The sequence below is a fragment of the Thalassophryne amazonica genome, chromosome 5 (assembly GCF_902500255.1).
Source record: "Thalassophryne amazonica chromosome 5, fThaAma1.1, whole genome shotgun sequence".
NCBI lineage: Eukaryota > Metazoa > Chordata > Actinopteri > Batrachoidiformes > Batrachoididae > Thalassophryne > Thalassophryne amazonica.
In genome coordinates this window covers 27,134,052-27,145,559 of record NC_047107.1, presented here as the reverse complement: position 1 = coordinate 27,145,559, position 11,508 = coordinate 27,134,052, and the positions used below count along the sequence as shown (strand labels likewise).

Genomic DNA, 11,508 nt, shown 5'->3' with positions numbered 1-11,508 from the left:
TGTCAATGAGCAGATCTGATTTGATGCAGGTGTTAATTTGGGGGATGAAAATTTACAGGGTGATTCCATAATTTTTTCCTCAGAATTGAGTGATTCCATATTTTTTCCCTCTGCTTGGTCTAAAAAAGTAACCGTTACTGACTGCCACAATTTTTTTTTCCTGATTTCTTATAGTGTTTCTTAAAGCCAGAAAGTTGCCATTTGAAATGACTTTAGTTTTGTGTCATGTCTGTGATCTGCTTTTTTTCTACAAAATTAAACAACTGAATGAACATCCTCTGAGGCCAGTAATTCCATAATTTTTGCCAGGGGTTGTAGTCTTTACAAAAACAACTTGTATTTGATTTATGCGCTCTGTAAACCTACCTCTTTTTTTATCTTATGTGTATGCACCACACTGTGATGCTGATGAGTGTTCAAATGTTTTATTATTCAAACCCCTGTGTGATGAATATAATACAGCTGTGTGCTTTAAAAAACCAAAAAAAGTGTCTTCTGGCTTCATCGTGGGCGTGTCTGGAAAGTTCCACGTCAAGACGAACGTTACATAATCGTGCTTTGTATGTATTTGCACATCTAAGTTAAACTTGTAACATGTGTCTTTCCACCAAAGTTGCTTGGTGCTTGTAACCTGTTTTAATGTAATCAAATCCAGTGCTTCCAAAACATTATTGAAAATAATTAAGCAGATTAAGTTAAAATTCTCCGCACCGTCAGATTACTGGACAGTGTTTGTTGCATGCTCGAAAAGCTGTACTCATCTATCTCCAGCTGTAGCTTCAAGCTGCTCAGATGCAATATTGTTCACTCAGCATGGTATGAGGTACTGAGTCTGAGAGTAAACGATGAAGGCAATCATATTTCACTTTGAGTGGAACAGATCAATGGAAGAGCTGTGGTTATTTATTTTAATACATCTCAATGAATGCAATATGGAGCAATGGTTTCTGTTTTTTGTTTGGCAGGTTGTATTATTCCCTGTCTATATTACACTTGACATTGGAAATGTATTTCCATCAATGACCGTTTTAAATAAACTGCTCTGAAAAAGTGTTTGTTGTTTATTTGTTTTTAAATTCTGCATTGTTACTCGCCCTGCCTGTCAGGGAAGCGGTGAACAGGGTATTGTTTTCGCTGACCTGTGGGCGTCTGTGAATAAAATAAATACGGATGAGTGGATTTCCTTCAAACTTGGTGGAAATGTTAGATTAGCTATCTGGAGGTGATTAGATTTTGAAGTTTGGCCAAAGGTAAAGGAAAACTGTCAGAAAAATACCTTTTTTGGTAGATTTCAACAACCAAGAAGCTTACGATGCATCCAAAAAGTATTCACAGCACTTCACTTTGAACGCATTTTATGTTACAGCCTTATCTAAATTTTACACACAATACCCCATAATGACTTTTTTTTTTTTTTTTTATATAATTTTTTTAAATATATATATATATAAAACTAAGAAATCACAGATATACAACCCCTGGCAAAAATTATGGAATCACCGGCCTCGGAGGATGTTCATTCAGTTGTTTAATTTTGTAGAAAAAAAAGCAGATCACAGACATGACACAAAACTAAAGTCATTTCAAATGGCAACTTTCTGGCTTTAAGAAATCAGGAAAAAAAATTGTGGCAGTCAGTAACGGTTACTTTTTTAGACCAAGCAAAGGGAAAAAATATGGAATCACTCAATTCTGAGGAAAAAATTATGGAATCATGAAAAACAAAAGAACGCTCCAACACATCACTAGTATTTTGTTGCACCACCTCTGGCAGTCTCTGAGGCATGGACTTAATGAGTGACAAACAGTACTCTTCATCAATCTGGCTCCAACTTTCTCTGATTGCTGTTGCCAGATCAGCTTTGCAGGTTGGAGCCTTGTCATGGACCATTTTCTTCAACTTCCACCAAAGATTTTCAATTGGATTAAGATCCAGACTATTTGCAGGCCATGACATTGACCCTATGTGTCTTTTTGCAAGGAATGTTTTCACAGTTTTTGCTCTATGGCAAGACGCATTATCATCTTGAAAAATGATTTCATTATCCCCAAACATCCTTTCAATTGATGGAATAAGAAAAGTGTCCAAAATATCAACGTAAACTTGTGCATTTATTGATGATATAATGACAGCCATCTCCCCAGTGCCTTTATCTGACATGCAGCCCCATATCATCAATGACTGTGGAAATTTACATGTTCTCTTCAGGCAGTCATCTTTATAAAGCTCATTGGAACAGCACCAAACAAAAGTTCCAGCATCATCATCTTGCCCAATGCAGATTCGAGATTCATCAGTGAATATGACTTTCATCCAGTCATCCACAGTCCACGATTGCTTTTCCTTAGCCCATTGTAACCTTGGTTTTTTCTGTTTAGGTGTTAATGATGGCTTTTGTTTAGCTTTTCTGTATGTAAATCCCATTTCCTTTAGGCAGTTTTTTACAGTTCGGTCACAGACGTTGACTCCAGTTTCCTCCCATTCGTTCCTCATTTGTTTTGTTGTGCATTTTCGATTTTTGAGACATATTGCTTTAAGTTTTCTGTCTTGACGCTTTGATGTCTTCCTTGGTCTACCAGTATGTTTGCCTTTAACAACCTTCCCATGTTGTTTGTATTTGGTCCAGAGTTTAGACACAGCTGACTGTGAACAACCAACATCTTTTGCAACATTGCGTGATGATTTACCCTCTTTTAAGAGTTTGATAATCCTCTCCTTTGTTTCAATCGACATCTCTCGTGTTGGAGCCATGATTCATGTCAGTCCACTTGGTGCAACAGCTCTCCAAGGTGTGATCACTCCTTTTTAGATGCAGACTAACAAGCAGATCTGATTTGATGCAGGTGTTAGTTTTGGGGATGAAAATTTACAGGGTGATTCCATAATTTATTCCTCAGAATTGAGTGAGCCCATATTTTTTTCCCTCTGCTTGGTCTAAAAAAGTAACCGTTACTGACTGCCACAATTTATTTTTTCTTGATTTCTTATAGTGTTTCTTAAAGCCAGAAAGTTGCCATTTGAAATGACTTTAGTTTTGTATCATGTCTGTGATCTGCTTTTTCTACAAAATTAAACAACTGAATGAACATCCTCCAAGGCCGGTGATTCCATAATTATTGCCAGGGGTTGTATAAGTATTCACAGCCTTTGCCATGAAGCGCAATATTGAGCTCAGGTGCATCTTTGCTTTTATTTTATTTATTATTATGTTGTATGAGGGTTACTGCTGGCATTTTTGTGTTGCCATAGGACAGGATGTGCGAGGCAACGTGCCCCCGCCAGCGCATTCGTGCGGTTTGTGTGGGGGCACGGAATAAAGCAACCAGCCTTCTTGCTGCACTCGAACGGTCTTCAGGTCTCCACTGTTTTAATGCTCCAACACGCCTGCAGCGAACCATCATTGCCTTGGTTACATTGGTGGCAGTGGTGGGATTGCTCAAGAAGGCTACTGATGTGGGTGGATCGAATCAGCTCTTATTACTTCTTAACAGGAACCAGTTTTCGATACCCATCCCTATAATGCAGTACACATATTACAAGTATTTCCTCTTTTGTCATGCTTTATTGGCTATACTTTATGTTGAGCTGTTAAAGGCGTTTGTCCATTGTTCAGATCATTATTATTATACTATTGTTTTCCATACTTAAGACAACTAGCCAAAGTTCTGATTGCATCCATTTGTAATCTTGCTCAAACTTGTTCCACATATTGAGTTGTTAATTTCCAATTTGCAATCACTTAAATAATGGTGTCTGTCTTTCACAGGGCTGAGAGCTTTATATTTGTTCCATCCAGTGTGTGCTTTGTGAGGGATGTACAATTGTCTTCCTTGCTGCAGTGACCTGATGTGCTTTAGCCAGTATCGTTCTTGTAAGAGCAATACACTTACAGCTTATACTTTCCTCTTTTCTTGTCTATTGATTATACATTTATATTAGATAAAAACTTAACATGCATGGATATTGTTTTTATTTTTGTTGATGTGACCTACAGTACCTTGCTGCCAGCCTTCCACTGCCATGACAGTTTCACCGCCTATGAGTGAGTGAGTGATAAATAAACACTCTTGAATCTTAAATCTTTTCTCCAGCATCCGCCTTAAGATCAAGTGAGCAACATACTGTGTAGTCATCATTTATTTTATTCAAGGCTCCAGAATATAAAGGGATAATGTTCAGTATAGTAGTGTTATTAAGGGCTTGTGTGTTTATATGTACTTCAACGGGGGGTAAGTTGGCACAGTATCTGCATGCAGATTTATAGTGGTGGGCCAGTCTGGACCAAAATGTCCAGGGCTGAATTTTTGTTCCAGTCCAGCCTTGGGTGTGGTTTTAATGTAAATGGAGCAAACATGTCCACTGTGTTCATGAGCGCTGGGTTTAAGCTGTCCACAATACTATCTAGTGAATAGTCATGTTCTGAAAGTGACGCTAAGATATCAGGCAGTCTGGCTCCATGTTCATTTGTAGTTGAGGAGTAGTTGAATTGCCGTGATGATAAATAAGTGTCTTGTCCCAGTGGATGAGGCAATGAGACTGTAAACTTAAAGGTATAGTGCCACTGAGTTTTTACCCGAGGCCATCAAATATGGCCATCGGGTATTGCGAAGGCTTTGCATCTGTCCATCTGTCTGTCCGTCTGTCTGTCTGTGCTCAGCATAAGTCCAGTCCTATTACTGCCAGAGTTTTCAAATTTACAGGGAACATTCTTGGGACATAGACCTCGGAAAAGTTCAAAGATGGCTAACTTTTACCTATTTTAAGAGGTTAAAATGTTTCATTCTGTTTCAATCTGTTTGGTTTGTTTTTGAGTGGCAGGGTGACAGCTAGTCAGAGTAGAGCTGCGCCATGGCGTCAGTGGCTGGCCTCTCCAAAATTGCTTTGTTTTGTGTGTATACATGTTTCTCATATGGGAGAAGGACATGCTGCTCTCTCCAAAACCACTTCATTTTGTGTGTTTATATTAAAGGATTATTAACCGAACACGAGGTCTGTATGGGAAAATATCAGATCGAGGCCTAATATTCCCGTGCAGACCAAGCAAGCGAGGTTAATAATTCATTTAATACAACCCCAATTCCAATGAAGTTGGGACGTTGTGTGAAATGTAAATAAAAACAATACAATGATTTGCAAATCCTCTTCAACCTATATTCAGTTGAATACACCACAAAGACAAGCTACTTAATGTTCAAACTGATAAACTTAATTGTTTTTGTGCAAATATCTGCTTATTTTGAAATGGATGCCTGCAACACGTTTCAAAAAAGCTGGGACAGACATCACCTTTCCTTCTAACAACACTCAATAAGCGTTTGGGAACTGAGGGCACTAATTGTTGAAGCTATGTAGGTGGAATTCTTTCCCATTCTTACAGAAATGAAGCTGGATGACAGTTAAATGATGTCAATGTATGTCCAGATTTCTTGTTTCGTTTGGGCTTCAGTGTCCTTCGTTAATGCCATGTGACTTTGGGGCTTTAGCAGGCTTCATTTAAGAAGAAGACAACAGTAGGTTTCAGCCAGGTTTCACATATACCAATCATATCTAAGTGGTGTTCCATAATTAGATAATTTATCAATTGTGATTTTAAGGACAGTAACCTTATGTTAATGAGACCCAAACTAAGGACCTCACTAGGGTTGACATTTTGACTGTTGGGATTTGGGGGTGGCTCCAGACTAATATATGTAAGTTGCCTAAAATTAGGTTTGGGTTTGTAAAGTTCTACATGGGTTAAAGGTAGCACGCAACAGAATATTTAACACTGAGTATTAGTCAGTCCAATGAGTGATCTCAAACACATCTTGTTTATGCTGTCTTTATCATTTTTGACTACCAATTGTTGTCAATCATGATCATGAATGAGGAGTAATCCAGCCTTGGCTTTGTCACGTTTAAAGATATTGTAGAACCTTCAACACTACCCTTTAACAGATTTAAGTGAACGTATGTACAGCAGTGTTTAGAATAATAGTAGTGCTATGTGACTAAAAAGATTAATCCAGGTTTTGAGTATATTTCTTATTGTTACATGGGAAACAAGGTACCAGTAGATTCTCACAAATCCAACAAGACCAAGCATTCATGATATGCACAATCTTAAGGCTATGAAATTGGGCTATTAGTAAAAAAGTAGAAAAGGGGGTGTTCACAATAATAGTAGTGTGGCATTCAGTCAGTGAGTTTGTCAATTTTGTGGAACAAACAGGTGTGAATCAGGTGTCCCCTATTTAAGAATGAAGCCAGCACCTGTTGAACATGCTTTTCTTGTTATGTGTCGGACGCAGCCCGGAGAACCGACCAGCGTTTGAAGGACCCAGTATAAAATAAGCAGAGCACGGTACAAAGGATAACAGAGTTTAATGAACATAACAGTGCTGTGAAAAAATACAAACAAATAAGTGCGCGGTCTGGCGTGGCGGATTTGCGGTGTGCTCCCAGCAGCACAAAACGGTCCGGAGCCAGAACCAGTTCGGACCCAAGGACCCCGCCGACACCCCCCAGGTAGCCGCGACAAACCGAGTCTGTGAAAGAAGGAATCCTTATGTGAGTCCACACTCAACACACAGAGAGACCACTCAAAGGTGTACAAACAGCAAACACTTCCTGGCTTAATTGCAAATCAGCTTCCCACCCTGCAGGCATAGAACACCCTGTTCACAAAACTCCACTGCAGTGGAAGCTGACCTAAACGACCAACATACAGCTCAATATAATAAAGGTGTGAGGGACACCACATTTACTGACTGTATAAATGTTAGTCACAAAATCTAACGTACCTCAGGAAGTGTGCTGACGAGCGTGAGACTTCACCCCCTCCTCTTTCACAGACCGTGCATCAAAGCTGGACGTTCTCTGCATCCACTGATGATGAGATGGCTCTTGAGACGACGATCTCACCCGTCTGGTCACAAGGTCGAGTCTCTGGCAAATACACACTGTGTACTCCAGTCTTAAATGCCACCATGTTCCAATCCATGTAGATGCACCACAGCTGTGAGTCCTGACGAGCCGCAGGTGATCAGCCTCAGGTGATCAGGGTGAGGTCCTGATAAACTCAGCTACACAGCCACTCAGTCCCAAATGCAAGCCACATGGAAGGAAAAACAAAAGACAGAAACAAAAAGGCAGCCAGGCCCCCCCAGCCATATAACATTTCTCTTTGAAAGCCTGAGGAAAATGGGACGTTCAAGACATTGTTCAGAAGAACAGCGTAGTTTGATTAAAAAGTTGATTGGAGAGGGGAAAACCTATACGCAGGTGCAAAAAATTATAGGCTGTTCATCTACAATGATCTCCAATGCTTTAAAATAGACAAAAAACCATGCCCTTGAAATGGGTGTTTCAACAAGACAATGACCCAGAGCACACTAGTAAATGAGCAAAATCTTGGTTCCAAACCAACAAAATTAATGCCTCGCAGATGTGAAGAAATCATGAAAAACTGTGATTATACAACTAAATACTAGTTTAGTGATTCACAGGATTGCTAAAAAAGCAGTTTGAACTTAATAGTTTGAGTTTGTAGTGTCAACAGCAGATGCTACTATTATTGTGAACACCCCCTTTTGTACTTTGTTTTTTACTAATAGCCCAATTTCACAGCCTTAAGAGTGTGCATATCATGAAGGCTTGGTCTTGTTGGATTTGTGAGAATCTACTGAATCTACTGGTACCTTGTTTCCCATGTAACAATAAGAAATATACTCAAAACCTGGATTAATCTTTTTAGTCACATAGCACTACTATTATTCTGAACACTACTGTATATATTTGATGTATGTATAATTTTGACTCTATGTGGATTACAGACAATCCAAAATAAATTTATACTTGCACACCCAATTCTTGTTTTTAAATTTATTAGTAATGTATGCTCTACAATCATTGCACTCTGACAAAAGAACAGTTTGAAGACATCATTAAATTACTATGACATGCCCGTGACGAGTGAATGTAAACATCCAACCACAATTGTATGTATATTTTATATTGTGGTGTGTATAGACTGCATAGGATGTGTATCAGCCATCTGATGCCTTTTATTGTGCTTATGTTGTTGACAAATGTTTTATACCTTGAGAAACAGTTAAATCAACTGTGTGCAACCAATATTTTTTTTTTAACCCTGCTGATGTGTGCACACCCAATCTCATCAGATCTCAGAAATGAGGCAGGACAGGCCCGGGTCCTGATTAGTACTTGGCTGAAACATCACTTGGGAACACCAGGAGCTGTGAACATATTTCTCCACGTAGAAGTTGCATCAGGAAATGCATCTGGTCCAAAACTTGTGCCAGATCCCAAATCGGATCTGTATTAGATCTGCTGTGATGACTCTGAGTGACTGGAGGAGACATTAAATTAATAAAATATGGTTTCACTGAAAAATAAATAAATAAATAAAACTTCTGAAATGTCAAAGTCCACAGAGGCGAGCATGTTTTTCTTGCACTTTATATTTGCAGATTAAATGAATGATAAATATCTGAGCAGTAATGACTCCACACTTAACCACTTATCCTTCATGTAAGAGGGATGGAAGTGAAATCTTTTAAATGACTCTGCAGGTTGCCACTAAAAGGTGCTTAATCCCACTTTGTAACCACCTGTAGTGAAAGTTTGGGTTAAGAGGGAACAGCAGAGGCTTCTATATAAACCCTGGAAACTAGCAGGGCAGCATCAGGCATAAAGGAGCAGCACCAAGAAGAAACCAGACGGCTGTCTGCTTGATATAAAAGGTTAGTGACGGTTACAGTCGGAGAGCATTTGGAGCCGTGGAATGAGATCTCTGGGGTTAGAAATGAGCTTTATTTCAAAGGGATGAGAAAACAAAGCAGTTGCCTTTGAACGGTATTTGTATAGAATTTCAACACCAGTGGAAAAGAACAAAAATTGACATCATTACCTTTGCAAAGGAGGCCATGATAGTTGTTGGGTTGTTTGTCTGAGTTTTAGTATGATATATATAAAAAAAGAGAGACATGAATAGATTTCCTTTAAATTTAGTGAACAGGTAGGTCTTGGGTCAAAAAACAGTTGATTACATTGTGTGCCATGTATGGATCCCAATGTTTTTTTTTTTTCATATTTTTGCAGTTCCTTCCACTGACTTCCATGTTATTTGTGCTTTTGGCACTGCAGGTCAGTTATGGACATTAACAGAGGACTATAGGGACTTGGCAAAGCTGTGCACCATGAATGCCTTCTTAATAAGCACTTTTCCTTTATAATTGTTGTGATTTAAGTCATAATTTTATCAGTTTCTCATATTTATTAAATGCAAATTCCCAATTATGTGATATTGTCATAATTGTGAATTATAAGTCTGTGAGGTTAGGTTCAGGATCAGACATGCTGCTGTGCTTTGCTGTACTTCTAAACGTCTAAGGGGTGACACCTGAGCACCACTTGTCACTGCCCTCATGGGTTCAACCAGAACTTGAACTTGACTGCTCATCAAATCATCATATAATATACATTCCATGTGTTAACTCGGGGTGGGGATTACATAGGACATCCTTTAAATGCCCTTTGGTGGTGATTGCAATTACTCAGGTTCATAAGTATTTGGACATTACCCCACCCACTCTGCTTTGACATACGCTCAGGTCCATAGGTATTTGGACACAGAGGACAGACAGGCACACAAATGTTCGTCAGGTTGATGGTTGTTATTACATTATACTGTATGTTGCATATTACTAATCACATTACTTGCTACAGATTACATATAACACCATATATTACATGACATACAACACTACATATTGCATATTACAATTACATTTCATAATACATTACACAGTATAAGCCAGATACCCCATGTAGGCTATCTGGGTATCTTATATATAGGATTTAATATCTTTTTATGGTATATTATCCTGTGATATTACCTTATCTGACAATAAGCATTTATGATGTTAAAGTTGTGGGAGTGCATCTGGGAATAACAGCAATGTAGTGTAGCAAATATCGAGTGTAATTTAGAGTAAGGGGCAGAGTGGAGCAATGGATATAAATGGTAAATGGACTGTATTTATATAGCGCTTTTCCATCTGCATCAGATACCCAAAGCGCTTTACAATGATGCTTCACATTCACCCATTCACACAAACACATTCACACACCGATATCAGGGTGCTGCCATGCAAGGCGCTCACTGCACAACAGGAGCAATTTGGCGATTAAGGACTTTGCCCAATAGGTCTGTTCATGTTATATAGTGGAAAAAAAAAAATACTGGAATTACTGGATTACTACATTGCTTGTTTGGGGAAAATTGTTGCTTTGTGGGGGACCCCTAAACAATGTCCGATTACAATAAAATTTGACACAGATCTTTTATTTTATTAGTGGAACAAGAACAACATGTGGCCCAAAAGATTTTGTAACATTTGATATTTTGAACAGGTCTATTGCCCAAGGGCCCTTAGTGATTTTCCGTTCAGGCTGGGGTTTGAACTGAGGATCCTCTGGTCTCAAGCCCAATGCTTAACCAGACCAGCACCTCCCCATCTCCCCATATTTTAAAATAATAATAATAATAATAATAATAATAAAACTGTCAAGAGCAGTGTTCTGTACTTGTGTGCTCTTTCCCTCAGAATGGCGAGGAAAAGCTTGGAGGTGTTCTTGCTGATTTTGGGGATATTGGTGCCACTGGGCTGGTGTCAGCACTGGTCCTATGGACTGAACCCAGGAGGGAAGAGGGAACTCGACAGCCTGTCAGACAGCCTGGGCAGCAGCGTAAGTGTTAATGTTATTATCTCCTCTTTCTTTCTGCTCTTTTTTCACTGTAATGTTTCCCCCCCACAGACTGTGGAAGGGTTTCCACACATGGACACAACCTGCAGGATTTTAATTCGTGCTGAAGAATCTCCTTTCCCCAAAATTTACAGAATGAAAGGGTTCTTTGTAAGTTCTTATTTTTATTTATTTATTGTTTGCCGTGTTGTCTGTGTGAGTCATATTTCATTCAAATGTGTTTTGTCACTGATTTGACCTTTTATTCTCTTTTAGGGCACTGTGAATGAAAATGGAGACAGAGGATATAAAAAATGATGACTGATTGCGCAATAAATAAATAAATTAGTATACCGCATGTGTTTATTGTCTCGTTTATATTCAGATGAAGAATACAAGCTGCAAGTTGACTTTTGATTATTTTCTGTCATTATACACACACCCACACACACCGCGGCACTCATTTATCATTACAGGTGAAAACGTGCTCAGCCACAAGGGGGCGCTACAAAACAACCTGAGACTGCACCCCACTTTTTATTTTTCTTCTGCCTGCAGCAGCAACTCAGTCTGTGTGATTGATGAATTGGAGACCTGTGCAAGCAGACCTGTGTCAGACCCAGACAGGACTTTCTTTTTTCTTGTTTGCTTAACTTTTCTTTATCGTGTTTGCTCGCTATGAGAACATGCATCTGAAGATAATTTATTGTGTGTGATAGCTCAGGTTTCAGCCACCCTCTGCAATCTCTTCAGGATTA

General features: G+C 39.0%; 1 protein-coding gene across 2 annotated transcripts; it reads left to right on the top strand.

The window, feature by feature from the left end:
- The first annotated feature begins 8,681 nt into the window (after positions 1-8,681).
- LOC117509755 (progonadoliberin-1-like) lies at positions 8,682-11,103 on the top strand. Of its 2 annotated transcripts, none has more exons than XM_034169449.1 (4): positions 8,682-8,745; positions 10,612-10,753; positions 10,823-10,914; positions 11,027-11,103. In XM_034169449.1, the coding sequence occupies exons 2-4, from the start codon at positions 10,613-10,615 to the stop codon at positions 11,034-11,036; spliced, it is 243 nt and encodes an 80-aa protein (XP_034025340.1). In that variant the 5' UTR covers positions 8,682-8,745; position 10,612; the 3' UTR covers positions 11,037-11,103. The 2 variants fall into 2 exon arrangements, with proteins under 2 accessions (XP_034025340.1, XP_034025339.1); XM_034169448.1 differs by having other exon boundaries at positions 10,823-10,921.
- Positions 11,104-11,508: the final 405 nt, after the last annotated feature.